General features: G+C 35.8%; 1 protein-coding gene across 3 annotated transcripts in view; it reads left to right on the plus strand.

Annotated features, from left to right (window-relative positions):
- The window catches only part of PKHD1L1 (PKHD1 like 1), a 138,887-nt gene that overhangs the window by 104,307 nt on the left and 13,054 nt on the right, over positions 1-21,526 (plus strand). For 2 of the 3 annotated variants that reach the window (XM_036232973.1, XM_016158976.2), the window contains 12 exons: positions 2,704-2,807; positions 3,741-3,870; positions 4,645-4,766; positions 6,294-6,384; positions 9,238-9,386; positions 9,467-9,589; positions 10,142-10,253; positions 10,337-10,453; positions 15,186-15,351; positions 17,621-17,853; positions 18,040-18,207; positions 20,108-20,265. In XM_036232973.1, coding sequence (XP_036088866.1) covers positions 2,704-2,807; positions 3,741-3,870; positions 4,645-4,766; positions 6,294-6,384; positions 9,238-9,386; positions 9,467-9,589; positions 10,142-10,253; positions 10,337-10,453; positions 15,186-15,351; positions 17,621-17,853; positions 18,040-18,207; positions 20,108-20,265 — 1,673 coding nt within the window. Of the gene's footprint in view, positions 1-2,703; positions 2,808-3,740; positions 3,871-4,644; positions 4,767-6,293; positions 6,385-9,237; positions 9,387-9,466; positions 9,590-10,141; positions 10,254-10,336; positions 10,454-15,185; positions 15,352-17,620; positions 17,854-18,039; positions 18,208-20,075; positions 20,266-21,526 lie in introns of all 3 variants that reach the window. The other variant, XM_036232974.1, reaches the window with a different exon arrangement.

The following is a 21,526-nucleotide window of genomic DNA, read 5'->3' on the forward strand; positions in this document are numbered from 1 at the left end:
TGATACCCTTAAACAATATCTCCCCAACTCCTCCAACTCCTCAGCTTCTGGTAACCACCATTCTACTTTCTGTACAAGTTCAGCTTTTTTAGATTCCACATATTAGTGAGATCATACCATGTTTGTCTTTCTCTGTCTGACTTATCTCACAATAATGCCATCAAGGTCCATTCATGTTGTCTCAAATGGCAGGAATCCCTCCTTCTTCGAGGCTGAATAATATTCCATTGTTTATATGTACCACATCTTTTTTGTCCTATTCATCTACTGATGGACACTTAGGTTGTTTCTATATCTTGTCTATTGTGAATGAAGCAGCCACATATTATTTAATCTGAACATATTTCAGTTTGTGACTCTAAAAGACTTTTTAAAAAATATCTCTAAGTATCAGACTTAAAAATGTTAATAATTCCTTATCATCTAATGATTGTTCAAATTCTCCCAGTTCATTTAATTTTTTCTTCCCTTCCCTACCCTTCCCTCCTTCCTTTTGCACTCTCTGTTGAAATCAGGGTCTAAATAAGACCCATGTTGCAATTGGTTATGAATCGTAAATCTCTTTTATTCATTCTTGTAAGTTATTGATAAAAGGAGCTGGATCATCTATCCTATAGTGTTTCTAACAGTCTGGAATTCAGTGATTGCACCCCAAATTTTAAGTTGTTCCTGTCTCCCTTGTATTTTCTATGTGTATGTATTTTAAAACTAGAAAATTGATCCAACTCCAATTCAGATTCAATTTTTAGGGAAGAATGTTACATAATTGATGGTGTGTTTTTCAATTAGTAAGCCCATAATGTATGACCGTTTCTCCTTTTCTGATGTTTACAGCCATTAATGATCATTGCCTAGATTAAATTTCTGAGATTTAAAATGATATGTTAATTCTACTATTCTTTCCTCATTTATGATCTAGAATACTTCTATAAAGAGAAGCTTCTCCAAGAAATTATTCGACCACCCTAAAGTAAAGTTTATATAGGAAATGTAGGAAAAATGCTTCATTTTTTCCCCTTGTTAACTAATTTTCAAAATAATGAGTTAGTTCCCAAGCATCCTCCAAAAATGACAAGGAGTTTTTATTTGTTTTGTTTTGTTGTTAGTATCATTTTGAGATACATAGTTAAACATATTTTATATGTTTAAATCCATGCGATTGTTTGTCTTTTTGATGATGAAAATGCCCCCTCGTTGACCTTCAGAACTTTTTCTTCTTGGTACCCAAGTCCTCCTTTTGATTAGTGTTTTGTTTTGTTTTGTTTTGTTTTGTTTGTTTTGTTTTGTTTTAGCTTGTTCACTTTATGAGATGGCAAGCACATGCTATAATTTTTTTTTCTGAGACTGGGTATAAGTTGTTCCTCCAAGCAACTCTGGTTCTTTTTATTGGAAACTGGTATTTCAATCTCCAATCCCCTAGTCTATTCTAGACTTAAACTGTTTCAGCAAATCGTCATTTGTTCACAATATTGCCTATTCTATTTTGCAACAGCTCTAATTTTAGAAAATCTTTATTTCGAGCAAGGAGCTATGCCACCATAACTTCTACCTATTTGTCACAATTCACTAACAGGGGCTTAACTGATGATGATATGATGATGGTAATGATTGTCATGATACAAGATTCCAGGCACTGTCCTTAGCATCTAACACATGTTATGTCATTTAATACTCATAGTACTATGGCATAACTATTGTCCTCCCTTGAAGGATAAAGAAATAGAGATGATGAAAGGGGTGATATTGCTTTGATTTTTGCTAATAATCCATGTCTGTCTCATTTAAAGTCTCACGAAGGGCCCTATTCCCATGACAACCTTTCTTTGCTCCTATAAATTGTTTTGTGATATAAACATCTATGGCTTCTGTAGGCCTAGGCAATCTGTATGAACCATTTCTTTTCTGTCTCTGTCACAGTAATCTTGTATTCTCCACCATACATCTAGTTTCTGGCTCAAGAATTTTGAGACAGGTTTTTCCCCTCCAGTACAAAATAATTCTTCTCTAGTGCATGTTATTAGATAACCATTTTTGGAAACAATCAGCATTCTCTACTGTTTTTTACCAGCCATGAATCTCTGTGCCTCACTTTTCTTATAGAGACGATAGTACTTAGTACAGCACTTGGCACAAAGTAATCTCTTGTGGATTGTTATTGCCGTTATTGCTAATCTATGAAATTGGCTTTCGTCAGCTCAATGGTACTTAAGACAAACTAATGGGCAGATAGTTGGCAATGCATATTTTAGTAAGAGATTATGTAAAGTTAATACCCTTAAAAGCTCTTTAGAGAATCTAAATGGAAATGTCAGGTAAATTATATCCCGTGTCATGCATTCTCAGTGGGGATAATGTCACCACCAAGGGAATGAAAACTGGTTCTTGGGAGATTAAAAAAACCTTTAGTTATTAAATGGTTTGTGGCCCTTTAAAGGACCACCATACATTAAGAGATTTTTATATATTTGTATTATTAAAATATAGAGGAAGCTATTAGGAAAAAATGTCTAAAAAGGCTCTAGGGGGCAATGGAAAAAAGTTCAGAAATACTGCTCCACTTGGATTAAAGGAGCAAAGGTAAATTAAGATTTTCATGAAAAAGTTAAAAAACAAATTTCTAATTTGGAAAATTATAACTTTTTTTAGCTCTTCAAAAAAATTTTTTCTGTTTCAAAAAAAAAATTAATTCTCTCCCTCCCCTAGGAAATGCAAGAATAAGTAATGTGGAATTTTACCACAGTGGTCAAGAAGGCTTCAGAGACAGCACAGATCCAAGATATGCTGTAACGTTTCTTAACCTAGGACAGGTTTGTACTTGATTTTTAATTTTTGCACATATTCGAAGTAAAATATTTTTGTTTTGATCTGTTTTAATTTAACTTTACTAAATATCCATACCTTAGAATTACTAAGACTATAAGCTGATGTAAGAAAAAAAAAAAACTAATTTCTTAAATATTTTTCCCATTAATTTTTTTAGACTCATAGCAGCATTTCATTCTACTAATTTCATACATTTAGTTAAGGTCAATAAATAATAAAAAAAAAAAAAACCATAGAGCACAAAAGATGAAAGGATCAAAGATCTATAATAGTATTTCACATCTCTACTTTATTTTACAATGACCAAAAATATGCTCGAACAATTTCTATTAGACAAAGTGAGTATTGCTTACATTTCTCAAGTGAAAAACATGTCTGTATATCCATGCCTCTGTCGAAAAGGGGGAAAATAAACATTCTGAGATGGCTGGTGCTGTAAGAAAAATGAGAGAGCATACTTTATGGAAATAAAAATAATCTTGTAGGTTTAAAATTGAAACCCCTAACCTACTCGTCGACTGGTTCCTATAGACATTTGAATTGCAACCCTTTGGCTAAATTATCCCCACCCCCAAAAATATTCTGCTCATCAAAAATTTCTGAAAAATCAATTTTAGTAATTTAGCATGATATAGGTAATAATAGGAATATAAATGCATAGAAAAGTACTTGATAATTTTTTAACCTGCTTTTAAAGTAAGCATACTTTTTTGCTTTATGTAATCATAAGTTCAAGATATGTGGAAATTTCTCAGGATTAAAAGACCTACTGGGAAATCATCTCCTTTTGTGGAATATAAATTGCATATTTTATTTATCAAGGTTTGTTTCCTGAAAAACACCTACTTCTATGTTTTTTCTTTAACTATATTTTTATTTTATTTTTAAAACATTCACTGAATTCCAATGTTTTGTAGATTCAAGAACATGGTTCATCTTATATCCGAGGCTGTGCTTTTCACCATGGCTTTTCCCCAGCCATTGGTGTATTTGGGACAGATGGATTGGATGTAGACGATAACATCATTCACTTTACAGTGGGGGAAGGTAATATAATAATATTTCAGTCCAAATAGCCTGTCTTTCTGAGACAATCTTATCTGTAAGCTCTAGAGCCATGCTGCCCAGTTGATCTTTCTGAGAGAAGGGGAATAGTCTCTACCTGCACTAATATGGTAATTACTAAACCACATGTGGCCACTGAGTACTTGAAATATGGCTAGCGTGACTGAGTAACTGGATTTTTAATTTTAATTGTTCTTTGTACTTAATATAATTGTATTTACTTTACATTTAAGTAGTCACAGGTGGCCGTGGATACCATATTGGCCAGCATAGATCATGAAGAATTATTTACCCAACCATGACCTTATGAGTTATCTAATCACCAATAGTTTAAATTATTGTGACTTTTAAAATACTCCTCACATACCAATCAAGAAGATTATTTATAAATAAAGGTTATTACTTGATAAAAATTATATTTGATTTTAAGAGGTAATTCTTTCTTGAATATCAGTATAAAATGTAATACAAACTTATTTAATGTATAGAAAATTAATTTGTGTATTTGTTAAAATCTGAGGTGGAGCCTGTGAACTCACATATTTAAGAAGCACCCCAGAAGATTTTAATTCACATAGTCTATTAAAGAGGTAGAGTTTCACTATTGAAGAGGTCATAGGGCTCACTCTAAAATCTATGGGGTTCATTTGTTGGGCTCAAACTAGAAAATTAATTTCATAAAAAAAATGAAAGATATGCCCCATAATACTTATTACAAAAGTATGTTTATTTAGGTGGGACTTTTTTTTCCCCCAGGCATAAGAATATGGGGGGATGCCAACAGAGTCCGAGGAAACTTGGTCGCACTTTCAGTTTGGCCAGGAACCTATCAGGACAGAGAAGATTCAAGTTCAACTCTCTGGCATGCAGCAATCGAGGTAGCATGAACAAATTTATAATTGTAACCACACAAAATTATAATTTCTTTATTGAAGATTATAACTTCTGTAGAAATTGTAAATCACAAAATTTTATTGAAAGCGATTTTTTGCTTAAAGATTGGTGAACTAATAAATTAGCTAAAGGAGTGAATGAACTTTCTTAAAAGCTGCTGTGAGCAACAATAGCCATTGAAGGTTTTCCTTTGTGTTAATATCCATTGGCTTAAATAGTTCTGTTATTTCTTTGCTTCTTCAACATTAATTATTGCTTTCAAGTTACAGTACAGTGTCTCTGCTGCTAATTGACTGAGCACCTCGCACATGTTACTACTTAATTTTGACTTGCTTCCTTCCTCATATGGAAAATTAGTGTGATAGACTATAGTATCTCTAAAATCCCTTTCTCATCTAAAATTCTTATGATTCTATATGCAAGGTTATATACTGTTATCCAGTCTTACTAATTGCTCCGTCTTTGTTTCCCATGAAGTTTCTCCTAGCATTATTTAGATATAGAGTGAGATTACAAGCAAGAAGATAGAAAGGACAGGGAAAGGGTTTGGAGGAAACATAGCTTTCTCTTGTTTCTATTTTACTTACCTATGCCATAGGAATGAAAAAGAATTAAAAATAGCTCTCTTTGAAAGATGGGATAAAGATTGCATTTTGTTTTTGTGCAACTATTAATAATCACCTTAAAGTAAAAGCTAAAAGCCTGAAACTTAATGTTCTTTTTTTACCTATTAATAGATGTTAGAATGTAATCAAATGTCAATTCCCAAACTTTAAAGCTATCTGTATTTATGAAAGAAAAAGTACGTATTTTACTTTTGTGAATTGCGTTGACTCTTTTTCATCATAATCCTTAAAAATGAGGGTGTTTAATATGCTCTAAATAATTGAGGTTTTGACTGTTTTTGCTGACACCCTCGGCAAAAACTAAACGTTCTGTGCTCCATCTATGCTTTTCATTTTCTACCACATTGACTTGGCTCATAAGATGAAATTGTTTAATAATTACCTAAAACTTATGCTAACCCAGTTCTTTTAATATAGCAGATTTTATTTAAACTAGTGAATACTTCTATTGAATTTTGTGGTCCACTATAATTGCCTTAGTTGTCCTTTCTTAAAATAAATCAAGTTGGTAATAGAATATAACCAAAAAAATGTGAAAAACTCTTTGTAACTTTATAGCTTTGCTATAAACTGGAATTTAGTCTATGACTTATAAATAAATATTGAACCACATACAGTGGATTAGTGACTGAAATAACAAATCTCTTCAGTGAACTTTTCTTATGAAGTCTGAGTTATAGTACCTAGTGATGGTTTTACATCAAGAATGGAAAGTAATTTTAATATTTCAATTGTATTTTAAGTTTGAATGGGATGAATAATTAATTTAATTTTTCCCCTGAAAGTGTAATCATAATTAGTTTTCTTATGTATGTTGTATATTTGCTTTCATTGTGAAATTGCGTAAGAACCTGACCCAAAGCATTTTCATTATTATTACATTAGATAAATAGAGGGACCAATACCATCTTACAAAATAATGTCGTGGCCGGGTTTGGAAGGGCAGGCTACCGTATTGATGGAGAACCTTGCTCAAGTAAGTCTCGTGTAGAGTCACTAAAACTAGGAAATAACTTGTCTAAACGTGTTAGAAATAAATAGTTACTATTTGTCAATTCCATATGTAATATTTTCTTTTTCCCAAAAGAACTCAACAAGCTAGATTACTTCAAGGTACTATTGGGTCTAAATTAAAATGCATAAACTTTTAAGGATAATTATTTTCCATGTTTATAATCTCAAAACTCTAACAGCAATTTCAGTTCTTGATTTGTCTGGTAATGAAACAGTGAGTACCTCATCCCTCCATCACTTTGTAAGAGCAAACCTTTTTAAGTATAGAGATACATGCCTGTAGGGATATGCTACTGTCTTATGCTTCCTCTTTAAAGGAATTCATGCTCACCTTTCATGTGTTGAAATCTGCAAGCCTGAAAAAGTCAAAGGACTCCAACAGATAGTTCTCAGATACATTTCTATCAGATGAGTAAAAATCAAGACTTAACCACACAACTGCTCTCTTGGCAAGGCTGTAGGGAATCAGGAGCACTTCCACATTGCTGGTTAAAGGGCAGAAGGATGTATCCCCTCCAGAGGGAACTCTGGCAATAGCTACCAAAATGGTGGGGGGTTTACCTTTGGCTCCGCATTTGTACTCTGATAACCTAGCAGTTGCCTCGACAACAGTTAGAAAAGGATTTGTGAATAAGGTTATTCATCACAGCATTGTCTGTAGAACAGAACACTGAAAGCTGCCCTGTGTCCATTCATTGTGGGCTGGTTATACAAAGCCAAACGTCGGAACGGTAGACCCCTTTAAAAAAACATAAACAAGTTACATTTCTATGTATTGATATGGAGAAATCTCTAGGAGATTCTAAAGTGATTAATGGTGGTTACAAAACAGTACTCTATATATAAAACTGTTTTGTGTATAATATGTTTTATGGAAGAAAGGGAAGAAAATGGGAATATGTACAGTATTTGAATTTACATAAACACAAAATGTAAAAAAGAAGATGAGTGAGAACAGGGCGATTGATGACTTAATATTGTATAACTTTATAACTTCTTAATTTTTCAACTAGATAATGAATTATCAGATCAAAGGAGTAAAATAAATAATAGAGCTGTAGGCTTTTCCTCTTGAGAAACTTAGTTAAAAGAAATGGCATTTTCTCTAAAAAATTTGTATCCCTTCTACAGTTGTTTTTTGTATCTCGGTAGAGTTATTTTTAAGATTATTTGACTCAGCATTTTCTTCTGTAAATTCAAAAGTTATTGGATTTAAGCTAATTTTATTCTTATGCAAAATACATTTTGAAGAGATAAAACAACTTTGCCAACAGATTTAACTGATTCCTTGGTATATGCTTATTAAATATTTTAGCTCCCAACAGCTTAAAGTGGATGTTCTTTACTTAAAATTAAAAATATGTAATTTCTCTAAAACATCTTTGAATGTTATTGTGGTTTTTTTAAAAATCAAAATATAACCTGTGGCTACGAATATTTACTAATATGTAATGTCATATAATGTATTTTTCACTATGTTGTTATTCTTAAATAATTAAAGTGTTAATAAAAGTTTTTGGATTTCAAGCAATTGAAATGTGAAGCATTGCAGGGCAGTTGAAGATTTAAGTTCCCAGAATGAGACATCAGCTTATCTAAGTTGAGAGGCTGGGATGCTGGGAAGGGAATTATGACCCACACTGGGTCCAGGAGTGGAGCTATACTTGTCCATGGAGCAACACTGAGTGGAACCAAGGGAGAACATGAAAATACTTTTTATGAGAAATTGAAATAGAAACCAGGCAGAGCATTTTTGAAAATAAGATGTCAATCTTGAAGGACTAGGAAAAAGAAAAAAACAGTAGAAGATAGAATGAAGTTAGATCTTTGGAGACTAAGTACAATTTGGAGGTTGTGCTGCTGTTTATAAGGAATCCTCCAATTTGTGCATGGTTATGAAGGAATTATTAAGGTTTCTGGTCTAATTTTGACATAAGTAAAATTTATTAAAATCCACTTCAGTTATCCTACATATTAGTTATGAGTGTAATTTTTATTTATTGAGGCACTTTACATGGGTCATTTCATTTCATTTTGAGACAACCCTGAATTGGGCACTAAAACTTTTTAAATATGAGGAAACTGAGGTTCTTAAAGGTTAAACAACTCTCCCAAGATCATGAATAGATTAATTCGACAAATAATGAGTATCTATCTCTGCATTACCTTTCCTGCTCTGGGAATATGGTAGTAAGTGAACTAAACACAGTATCTTTTCTCATGAAGCTTACATTCTAATAGGAGAGAAGAGATGGATAATTCACAAATAAGTAATAATAAAGTATTAAGTGAAAAAAAATTTAATTGCCAGGTAAAGTGACTGAGGTGATACTTTGAATCAGGTAGTCAAAGAAGGCAAGGCCTTCTAAGGGAGTGACACTTACATTGAAAATGGGATGACCAGAAGGAGCCAGCAACAGAAAGGTGTGCAGGGGAAGCGTTTTACAGACAGCAAGCGGTATGCTTGTGTGTCAGGTTCAGCCCTTGTTCGAAACCAACGTCATGCTCTTTCTAATGGGATTCATGTTTAGTTTAATCAAATGTAATAAAGTCAAGGGCACTAACATGAAACCAAACTTTTGTAAATAAGCATACAATTATTCTGAGTAATGGAAGGGACAATTTAGGTAACAGTAAATACTAAGTAGAATAAATCATAAATAGCCAAACCATAAATATTTGATTATCTTTTTAAATTTATGTCAAAATTATATATTTAATTTTTAAAAGAAATTTAACTTTAACTGATACTACCTATAAAACTATACAGCATGATTTATAATCTTAATTATTTGGTTCTATATTTTCTTTCAAGGTCAGCCTAATGCCCTGGAAAAGTGGGTTGACAATGAAGCCCATGGGGGCTTATATGGTATCTATATGAACCAGGATGGCCTTCCTGGGTGTTCTCTTATACAGGGATTTACCATTTGGACATGCTGGGATTATGGAATTTATTTTCAGGTAATCAATCCAAAATAGTGATTATTTATTTGTTTTTATGATTGTATTTTGTACTGTGTAACTCACAAGTTGTTTTACAGACCACAGAGAGTGTACAGATCTATAACGTGACTCTGGTTGACAATGGAATGGCCATTTTTTCAATGATTTACATGCCAGCTGCTGTGTCTCACAAAATTTCCAGTAAAACAGTGCAAATTAAGGTAAGACATGAATAAGCCACACGAAGGAGGAAGCAACTCTGAGAAGGGTTAAGTTATTGAAGGACTAACACAAAGGATCTGACTTCTGCTCTGGCTCGTCCTTTGCTCTCCCACCTTTACTCTCATTCGCTTCTGCCAGGAAGCTCTCCATCCTTCTTTCTCCTCTCTCCTTTCCCTCACGTCTTCTGGCTTATCACCTGCTAATCTTGTGAAAGTTAAATTTTCATTCTGTCCATGAAGTTTTTCCTGAACCAGCTTAGAGAATATTGACACTCCCTCCTCCTCTTGTTCCTACTGTTTCCTGGACATAGTTCTGTCTTAGAAATATGTCATTATCCATAATTATTTACATGTCTGTCTCCCCCTCCCGCCCCCCAGGACAGAAATTCCACTCAGGGCAGAAATCACATCTTTTTCATCTTGGTTTAATGAATGATCCACTTCTCAAACTTATAGTTATGTTGACTACAGTGTAATTCAGTATTACCCATTATTACGTGCTCCTTTAGTAAAAGCTATTATTAAAGCTGTACTGGTTGAATTTTTTAATAGAACTCATTAATTGTTGGAAGTAGCCCTGAATTTAATTGTTCTGATGTCCTGTCTAATGACGACCCCAATATCAAACTCTCTGCTGCCCATCGGAGTTCCAGACCTCCATCAGGTAAATATTTTAGAGCTTTAATTTTGGTGTTCATAAGAGTGCCTTTCGAATTTCATTAACTTTCCTTTTTTTTTTTATAAAAGGAGGGAGAAGTGGGATTTGCTGGCCTACCTTTGCTTCAGCACATAACATGGCACCCCGGAAGCCCCATGCCGGGATCATGAGTTACAATGCCATCAGCGGCCTTTTGGAAATCTCAGGCAAGTTTAAACACGGTCTTTGACAAATCTACTCAATTAAGATCTATAAAGAATACACTAAGTATGACTAATAATGTTTCATTGTTAGTAAAAATAAAATGATGATTTCTATGAATCTGTTCAAAATGACAAGCAAGGAAATCAGACATCAGAGTCAATTCCAAACCTGGTGCCCCAGCAAAATTCATATACATTAAAGGATCAACATTTAATCTTTCTTCTAAAGCAACAGAAAAAAACACTGATTTAATACTAATTAGTTTCTATGAAATGTAAAAGCACTTTCATTTAAGTACGGTTATATATTACTATCTCTTTTTGCAGCTGAAGAAATTTAAATCCATATAACTTAAGAGCCCACGTAAGCTTGCCAAAATTCCGCAGCTATTAGTGACTTTGGATTAGAATCGGTATCTTCTGACTTAAAATCCACTGCTCTTTCACTGTACCAGGCTGCCTCCTTTAAAATGTAAAATAATTACATATAAATTAATGTAGTGAACATATCAATTATTTCCATTTTGCCCATTAAATACATCATGTCATTCTCTATTTCAGTTTAGTGAGTCTCTCTTTCATGATAATTTTAACCAGTGTCACTTTGAAGAAAGAGGTTCAATAAATTGTACTCAGAACTTTACATCTAGAAATGTAAAACAAATTATCGTCATTACAGGTAACACTGAGTTACCTTTTACTAACTCAGGTAATTATTTATTTAACATGTTATATACGCTTCAGTTGAACATATATGTTCAATAAATTAAAAAAAATATGCTCTGCAATATTATAAATATGGCAATAAAAATATCCTTATGCAATGGAACATTATAAATGAAATTTCTTGAAGAAATACAATTAAGTGCTCTTTTTTAATAAGACATAGTCTTGAAAGATAACATATGAATATTGGTCGTCTTTGCCTGGGTTCCCTGGAAGCAGAGCCTTAGAAGAGGATGTTTGTGCATTTACTTGAAGACACTCAGGAGAAGGGATGAACAGGGCAGCGGACGTTGCTAAGCAAGGATGCGGTATAAGCCGGAGAGTAGGTTCACTTTGTCCTACCAGGAGCTCTGGAGTGTAAATTGCCGCTGCGTTGATATCACATTTTAGGTGGAGGGGCCTATATGTACCCCCTAACTGAGTTGGTTATTGATTACAGCTGCCTCTGTGGGGAGGCCCTGGATTTCCTGGGTGATGTGACTCCTCTTTGCTCAAGGCTAATTTTCTGCGAAAGAGGGCAGCTCCGAGCTGTTAGCAGTCAATATGCAGAGAAGCAATCCACTTGCTTCTTTTAAATTAGTTATATTAAGTTTATTACACCAAGGCATGATTTCTCCAGGGTCCTGAATGGTCACAATTTCAGGGGAAAATTACAAAAAAATAAATAAAAATGGTGAGCAGCCCCAGTTGATCCCAAGACCATAGATGATAATCATCGTCTCCCTCCTCCATCACCCTTCTAAAGTCCCTTCCTCCGTGACTAACACTTCTGCTAGTCAAGATGGCTCACCTGGCCCATGCCCTTGGCTCTGTTGTAAATAAGCCCTGGTTACTGCTCCCTCATTAGGCCATGATTGTAATACTTGCTCATCTACAGTCCCCACTGGGCATGAGCCCCAGGGGGGCGTGCGAGGCAGACATTGTTCTCCCTACCTCCACTGTGTAGTAGCAGTCCTTACTCTGCGTGGTGACCAGGCTCACTCACCCCTGACAAATGGTCGATGCTGACAAGGAGCCCAAAGGACTGTGAGGTAAGCGCAGCCTTGTGTTTTCTGGGGCTCTTACTACGAATCATGACCTCTGGACTCACAGAACCTAAGCTTATAGGATTGGAAGCACAAGTTTTCCACGTGGGTTTGTGGGCATCTTGGTGAACAAGGTTATTCCTCCTCCCAGCCTATGTTACCATTTCATGTATTTTCTGTATTTTAGGAATTCAGGACCATATAGTAGCTACTGGTGTTAGGTGAATAACACATTCTTGCAGATGTCCAAAGCGGACACCTCAGCTGTGCCTTGAGGAGACTATTCCACCAGTCTGTTAGGCTGTTTCCAGATGCTGCCGTATGTGGTCGTCAGATGCACACCACGGTGCCCCTTTTGCTAGAAGTATGTTCTTTGATCCAGGGTGTCATTTGCATTTAGAGCATCCTGTGAGGATGGTGGCTCTGACTGAATCCCTATAAGCAGGAAGGGAAAACCCATACTGGGAATACAAATTAATCGTAGCCAGAATAAATCATTACCTTTCCAGGGTAGAAGAAATCTAGTATAATCAACTTGAATTCAGTTGACTCTTTCATTTTCTAAGGAATGGTAGTGTGGAAGACTTAGCTTTGGTCTCTGTGGCTGGCAAGTCAGGTCAGACAGTAAGCAGTGAAGTAGCTTCATGAACCTGGGAACTAGGAGCCTGTGCAGATTGGGTGATGTACGTACCCATCTCCATCTCCACCCCAGGGCTGCTCAGTTCATTAGCCCAACGCACAGGAATGTGAGTGTCCGAGGGCAGAGATGAGCTGACAGCTAGCTACTGGCCGTGTCACCCCGGTCATTTATTTGGATGCTCTTTGTTGATCATTAATATGCCCTTTGTGCTCCCTCCCACTGCCTACCTGCATGCTTTTCTCCCAGGCTTCCTTTTACCCAGTCGTACAATCTTGTTCCTTCCAGACTCCTGACCAACCAGCTAAGTCATTTACTACTGCCCATGGTCCGTGTGCAGCCTCACCTCAGACCACTCCTCTTCACACGAAGTAAATGACACTGGGCCCTACCCTTCAGTGCCTGCTTTCAGACTTTCCCATGTGGGGCTGAAGTGGCATTGAGTAATAGATTCGTTCTAATATGCCCTATTTTTCCCAAGCTTTTTGGCCCCTTCTTCCACGGTTCACCATGGACATTTTCACAATTCTACATCATTTTTTCTAAGCTTACACAAGCCATGCCAGCAACATGGGAGAATACGATCCATACTGACACACTCTTCTCTATCCAGCTTTGTATTCTGTCCCCGCTGATCCAACACTGTCATGATTTACTCCTGACATATTTTCCTGATTCCATGCCCAACCTCTGCCTGACTGGAGACATTCTAGGCCTGCTATGGGATAAGAGGTATTATACTCCAAAGGAGCTACAGGGCAAGCTTTCTGTGTAATCCCTCTCATCCCATAGCAGGCCTGCAATGTCCCCAGTCAGGCTGTGTAGAGACTAAACCCTAGTTATTGCTCTATTTGCTAAAAGGGGAAATGGAGACAGATCCTGAGAAAGGCAAGATTTGCCTTACAAGAAACTCACCTTTTTTGAAGTCTCTGCACGATTTCAAACAAGTGAGATAGAAGAGCTATCCTCTATCAGGGAGAAGAGGGCCACTTATACAGATCTAGAGCATTCAAGAGGAATCTGAGGCTTCAGGGTTCAAGTGCATCTTCCTATATATCTCCATCCTAACTTAGGGCACCACTTCTTTTATATCGAGACCCTATCTTTGATATAGGAGACTTGCCAGGACTGAGAATTCAACCCTCTGTAAATATTCTGCTAGTTTAATTATTAGGTCCTGAGATTTCCTTTGAAGTTGTGATTGATCACCTCAGCTTACATTTTCTTTCTTCAAAGCATCAGGGATTGTCAACAATAGTTACCTACTTCTGGTTTCTTTGTAACTACTATTTTCCCTGTACCATTCAACTGAAAAAGTTACTGTACAAACCAGAGCATCTCCTTCCACCTAGATACCATCCCAGTTCACCACAGGTGAAGTTTTAACAATTACACTATTACAGCATGCTAGGGACTCTCAGCACTCCATCTACCACCAGTAATGAGTTCCTCATTCCCATCTGGCCATCGAGCGGTCTAAATTCATTGTTGCATCATTGCAGTGCATATCTTAGGATCACTTCTGGCACCAGCTGTTTAAATTAAGTAGTCTAGAAATAAAGCCAGAGGTTTATTGAACACATGCTCTCGCAAGAAAAGGAGTAAGGGGAGTCAGGCAGGGCCGAGCAAGGAGCTTAGCACAGATGGATCTCATCTGGAGCCTAGCTCCTTCTCGATACTTCAGGGAGCTGTGTAGTATAAATTGCACCACTTTGGATCCAATAAAGTTTGCCTTTCGACCACACAATATATGCAATAAGGCCAAGAGAACAATAGTGTTTCAGTTAGCCACCTCCAAAATTAGAGGCTTTAAACAGCCATTTATTAGCTCATGATCCTGTGGACTGGCAATTTGGCCTTTGATCAACTGGATGGTTCTTCTGCTGGTGTCACCTGGGATTATTCCTTAGGCTGCCATCAGTTTACAGGATGGATAAAGGGCTGATTATTGTAGGATAGTCTCACTTCCCTCTGGGGCTTGTTGATGGTTACGGCTGGCCATAGGCTGGAGTAATAAGAGTGACCGAACTAGGCTTATTCACATGCTGGAAATCATAGAATTCCCAAGACCACCAAGAGACCTGCGGTGTAAGCACTTTTCATATCTGCTTATACCACAATTGCTGTTGTCCCTGTGACCAAACCCAGAGAAATATGGAAATGACTACTCAGTGTGTTAATATAGGGAGACAACAATCTACCACAGCAGTGGGTTTATCTACCACGTGAGGTCAGTGCTTTATGTTCAAGGCAGTATTAAGCGATGTGTTTGCTAGAATGTACGTGAAATGAAACTATGCTATGTCCTCTACAGAAAATAATTATTTTCCTATTATTTGTGTTTTAGGTTCAACATTTGTTGGATTTAAGAATGTTTGTTCAGGTGAAACTAATGTGATATTCATTACTAACCCTTTAAATGAGGATTTGCAGCATCCAATCCATGTGAAGCACATACGGCTGGTTGATACTACTGAACAAGCAAAAATATTTATACATAGGCCTGATATAAGGTAAAATATATCGAAACCCATTTTTTCCCACCTTCACAGTTTCCATTGTCTTTTTCCCTTGCCGTAGATCTGAGAATGTTGCTGTATTAAAGTAACTGTTATTTCATGACATTTTAATCAGCGTTATGAAAATTAAGACTAATGCATCTGTGTTTTCAGTTAAGTTGAAAAAGCTAGGCCTTGATATGTACATTTTCATATACTGTTTTTTCCATTCATTATAAATAACGCCATCATTAAACATAAACGATAGATACAGAAGTGTGTTTTATATTAATCTCTTCATTAATTATCATTAGGAATGAGAGATATCTCTATATCATTTCTTCCCTCTGCCTTACCTCTTGTTTCTTGTTGCTTTCTATATATTTTATGACATGTACTTAGATATTTAATGTCAATTATTATAATCACTGTGACTGAGAATATGCAGAAACATAGCACAGTGATTTTTCAATCACAAAGGTCAGTTGGTGTCAGAATATTTCTAGAAGCGGAACCACTTGGATTTTAAGTCTTAAAAGAATATAGCCAATGGCTGCTATTCTTCCTATGAGGTACAGACCAGGAATATTGGAGGAAAGAAATATTCTATTAGAGATGTTGACTATTGTCAGTATAGGGATAAAGCAAGGAATAATGCTGTCAAATTAGATAGACAACTCTTCGGATAAATGCAACATTTTATAAATAGTTTTACTTCATCTGATTTTGTTTTGATGACAACCCCACAGGTTTTCATTTAGTAATTGCTGAACCGAGGTGTTTTCTGGCTTGATAGAGCATTTCCCCACTAGAAAGTTATTAGCTCTTATTTGGGTATCATTGAATCTTTCAAATTTAATATATAATTTTATTATCTAGGTCGTGAAGAAACAACTACATTTTAAAATATGTCTTTGAATTCTGTGCTTTATTTGAGATACTGTTGGTACCCTTTATTTACCCCAGCAGTCTACCTAGACCTCCAAAGCTCTAAATGTTGGCCAATGATTCATGTCTCTTTTCCTTCCCTTGCTCTATATGGCTTCTCCCCTTCCCTTTTGAGAGGACTCCCTCAATAACTGGCTTGAACAGAAATTTATATTTCAGCCCCCGTTTCTTTGGAATTTGAGTAAGACAAAGCCATAAGCCGTACAAGAGTGCCACTGGGCACCCTACTCACAGATTTGTTTGCAAAAGCACTCTGCACAAACTTGAAAACAAATAACTCATGAACTACAGAAATATTTATTCAAATCATCTCCAAAACTATTACAGTGTTACAGCAAGGAACAACTTATAACTTTATGTTTCTCTTATAACAAAAAAAGGAGATATATACTATATAATATCTAATAGATCTGAGCTTTCCACTTTAATTTTGTTGCTATAACTGTAACAAATTATATTTCTCATAGAATATATGATGATATAGTATAAGTATACTATATACTATGTATGCTATACAATTGTACATTCCAAATTAAGCAGCTACTTTATTATTATAACTAGTTAACTATCAACACTCCAGGTGGCTCAAGATACAGGCAGAATACCATCTATAGTTGAAATGCCTGATGAATTTATAGTATTTCATATTTTCAGTTTGGATATTTACAGAATGGTTATAAAATATATAGCATAACAATCATAATCCAAGTCATTTATATCTGTTTGTATATACATAGGCAAAAATTTATAACAGTAGATACTAACCTCCGATTTGTGATGAGCCTAAGAGCTTGATGAAGGGAATGAAGGGGACTGAACTTTTACCAAATATTTAGATTATTTTTCAGTAAGCATACAATACTTTCATAATTTTTAAAGACCCAGTGAAAAAAAAGAAAAGGAAGGGAATAATAATAAAAACTTCCCAGCCAACCCTGGGATTTGTATGTCCTGAAAAACAGGGTAACTATTCACCTGCCTAGTGGGGCCATGTTAGTATACAGTGAGAAATGCACAAATATGAAACTGGTCATTCAACAAAATATGGAATAACAAGATGGTATTTTAATTTTATATTCCACCAGTATAACTTGTCCTTTTGAAATGCTAATGAATTTATAATAGACCAAATCAACACAATGGAAAAACAGACCTCATTACAGTGCTAATTACATATGCTACTTGGTTCCACTTTTAATCCTTTTGGAAACAAGATCCAATCAATTAAGTATTTTTGTATGTTCTCTTATTAAATACTCAAGTATATTCGAATGCTCTTTAGAAACAGGAGGGATACAAAATCTAAGTTTTCATACATTTTGCCTTCTCTCTGCAGTAAGGTGAATCCATCTGATTGTGTAGACATGGTTTGTGATGCCAAAAGGAAATCTCTTCTTAGAGATATGGATGGCTCCTTTCTGGGAAATCCTGGTTCAGTGATACCTCAATCAGAATATGAATGGAATGGAAATAGCCAATTTGGAATTGGAGACTACAGAATTCCTAAGGTGATGCTCACATACCCAAATGGAACTAGAATTCCTGTCACTGAGAAAGCACCTTATAAAGGTTTGTTGGATGTTTTTTTGTTAGTCTTTCTGAAACAAAATGTATCTTTTATTTTTAATGATTAATGTACTCAATAAATCCCATGTTTTCTACTTATTAATCTTACATAACAAGGAAAAAAATATGTGGATGCTTTTACAAAGATATTCTTTTTCATTACTAAAAAGCATATACCTTTGTTTCTAGGCGTTATTAGAGATTCAACCTGTAAATACATTCCAGAATGGCAGAGCTATCGGTGCTTTGGAATGGAGTATGCAATGATGGTTATCGAAAGCCTGGATTCTGACACAGAAACTCGAAGACTCTCACCAGTGGCTATAGTGAGCGATGGTTATGTTGATCTCATTAATGGTAGGTAGTCAATATCAAAAAACTAGAGTCATGGAAAGCTTTCGACATTTATTGCATGCATGAAGACACTCATAAATTATTTATCACATAAAATTAGCAAACATCAGGACTTCCTTGCCTCCTGTTTATAAGAAAGATCTATGTGTAGGAGATAACTTGACTCTCAGCAGTTCATATTAGGTAGCCAGGACAGTTATTTCAAATTGACTGTTAGAATAAGAAGGAAAGTTATTTCCTGAGTGATCTTCATATCTATAATGATACATTGACATAAATATTTTTAAAGAAAAAATTGGCCTGAGTGTCTCCAGAAAGGCAATTTGCCTTACATAAATTTAAATACTAATAGTATTTGGAATACTTGAGAATAAGCACTTTTAGCCTACTCAGTTTTCATTTTCATGAATCCTTAGAAGACTTAATTTTGAAGCAATCTTCTGTTTTGTTTTCATCCCTGATACTTTTGAGTGTCAAGGACATATCGACAAAACGCAGAGTCTGAGTTCCTCACATTCGGGTCACGGTGGCTGGTCATGGTGGCACTAGTATGGAGAGGAAGCAGAGGTCTCCGTGAACATTCAGATCCTGGGAGTCTAGCGCTTTTTCAGTGAATAAGATGAACTTCTGAAAGCTACTGAAAACAGGTGGCAGGGACCCAGCATATAACCCGGAAACAACAATGACGACTTGAAAATTAGTCCCTAAAAAGGCTAAAGGGTCTTTCAGGTGCTAACGAGGCATGATTTGGATCAGAAAGATTTCTGTAGGTGGCTTTTGTCACTCAATTTTTCATTTTATAAATAGAAATTTCTGTTTATGTTCAAAACCTACAAAGAAGGTTTATTTAAAGGCAGAGTTTACATTTTAGATGCTAAGAGAAAGTTTATGTCTTACTTGAGCTTTAGAAGCTTATATTGATTTAAAATTTGATTGAAATTTAGTTATAAATATTGATAATAATTTCAAGCAAGCTAGGAAATTAAGCAACACTAATAAATGCATCAAGAAAATTCATCATTCCATGTCTCATTCAATATTTTATATATGTATAGCCCAGCCACGTTAAAAGTGAAGTGAAATAAAGAAGTTTGATATAAAAGTCATGTTATACCCATTTTAGAAATGCCTAGATTCAGGTAGAAAAGTATCCACTATCTTTTGGCTTTTGAGAGGGTTTATTGGAAAGTTATTTCTCAGACTGCTTCAGGGCATTAGTAATGTGGACCTTCCAACGGTACGGATAATCACAATCTTTAACAAAAATTCTTTAAAATAACAGTGGAGGAAGATTAGAAACAATAAAAAAAAAACTTAAGTGTTTGTTGATTTTACAAATTAAGCAAACAAATGAGTGAGTGAAAGAAAGAATTAATGAATCAATGGTTTAGACATAGAAACGTCCATGTTTCCCGGTAGAGTACAGGCTCTGTTTTTAACAAATTGATTCTGTTACAGCATTTTTCTCAGCAGAGTCTGAGTAAGTTGCTTCCCCACCAAACTCACATTTGATAGATGGAAGAAGGCATCACGCATTTTCTTCCTTATCATTTTTCTTCCTTATCATTTGGGATCAAATATGATTATTAAAATAGAGTATCATGCAAATCCACCATTTCCCTCAATGAACTTCCAGTACAAATCCCCAACACACATGTTTACCCTTCTTACCCTGGGCAGTATCAAAGTAAAGGCAGTGGGGAGGCGTTGCTTTTTCCCTGCTTTACTTGTTAAGCCAAGATTTGAGAAATAGCTTAGATCACTGGGTAGATGAATTGATAAATAATGGACGTAAATGCTGAACTTGATCCCTACAATTTAGTTTTAATACGATTAATCTTCAGACTTTGCACTAATAATATTCACCATAGGGAACACGAACTTTCATTTTATGTGGATTCAGGCCCGCAGGATCATGGCTGGTGTGCTGGATACACATGCCAGAGAAGACTGTCCCTGTTTCATAGCATCGTGGCTCTCAACAAACCTTATGAAGTTTACTTCACTGGCACCAGCCCTCAGAATCTTCGACTGATGTTGCTGAATGTTGACCGTAACAAGGTAAGGCAAGGTAGAAATAATTTCTTAAGAGTTGTTGGTGTTGATTACTTGCATATGAGGACTTTATCTCCTCCCTTGTTCTCCTGAACACTGTCAGCCCTACAGCTCATGTTCAGGGATCATTAGAGAACTACTGAAAACACTGTCGTCTAGATAATTTTCATCAGCCTGAGAGCACGTGTGAGTATGAAACATCTTTCCCCCACAACGCTCTTGATTCATATATGAAGAGTAGGCCTCACTAGGCCTATGATTTGTGTGATTAACAAACAAACCTAAAGTTTTACATGAAAATACTGCACATGTAAAATTGGTCACGGGAATTACATATTTATTCTTCCATGCTGCCATTATTTCTATATGTCAGAAATATACCTTTGGAATTTACTTTGGAGATCACCACATGTTATCTAAAATATCTTCAATGTCAGGTCTTTGCTATAAATCGAATTCAGCTGGGATGGTTAAATTTATATATACTGTGTTAGTGGAAAAAGAGTATGAGGTTAAACAGTAGTCTTATAATTTTGATATTCTTTTCTAAGAGCATGAGACCTGAATGTCTCAGAGTATTAGGAACATGAAGAAAGGATGCTGATGAGATGAAGCAAAGAGAAGAAACAAAGGGAGACACCTGCCCCTCTTTGCATGATAGCAATCCCATTCTTTTAGTTGGAACCAGTCAATTCTCTTTTTTCTCATATTCCTCATCTAATCCATCTGCAAACCCTGTTGAGTCTCCCTTCAAAATATCCAGAATCTGACCACTTCTTACCATCTCCACTGCTACCATCCAGTTTAAGCCAATATTATCGCTTCCCTAGATTAAGGCAATTGTTTCCCAACTCTTCTCCTGTTCTACCTTTGCCCTCTCTATTGTTTGTTCTCACCTCAGTAGCCATACCTGCAAAATGTAAGTCAGATTAGGTCACTCCTCTGCCTCAAACCCTGCAATAATTTCCCCATTGGTTTTTGTGTAAGGGGCAGAGTCCTCACAATGGCCTTTAAGACTGTATAAGATTCTCTCCAACACCTTACCTCTCTGACTTTTTCTACTCCTCCAGCCACATGGGGCTCCTTACTGTTTCTCAACACAGCAGACATGCAACCACCTGTAACACCTGGGCCTGTGTTTCAGATGTTTGAGTCTGCCTGCAACATTCTACCCTACGTGGCTAACTTCCTCATCTCCTCCACAGGCCTCCCCTGGTTACCCCTCCCCTCTGGGTTCTCCCAATTATTCATCTATCTTTTTTTCCAT

The sequence above is a fragment of the Rousettus aegyptiacus genome, unplaced genomic scaffold (assembly GCF_014176215.1).
Source record: "Rousettus aegyptiacus isolate mRouAeg1 unplaced genomic scaffold, mRouAeg1.p scaffold_m13_p_15, whole genome shotgun sequence".
Lineage (NCBI taxonomy): Eukaryota > Metazoa > Chordata > Mammalia > Chiroptera > Pteropodidae > Rousettus > Rousettus aegyptiacus.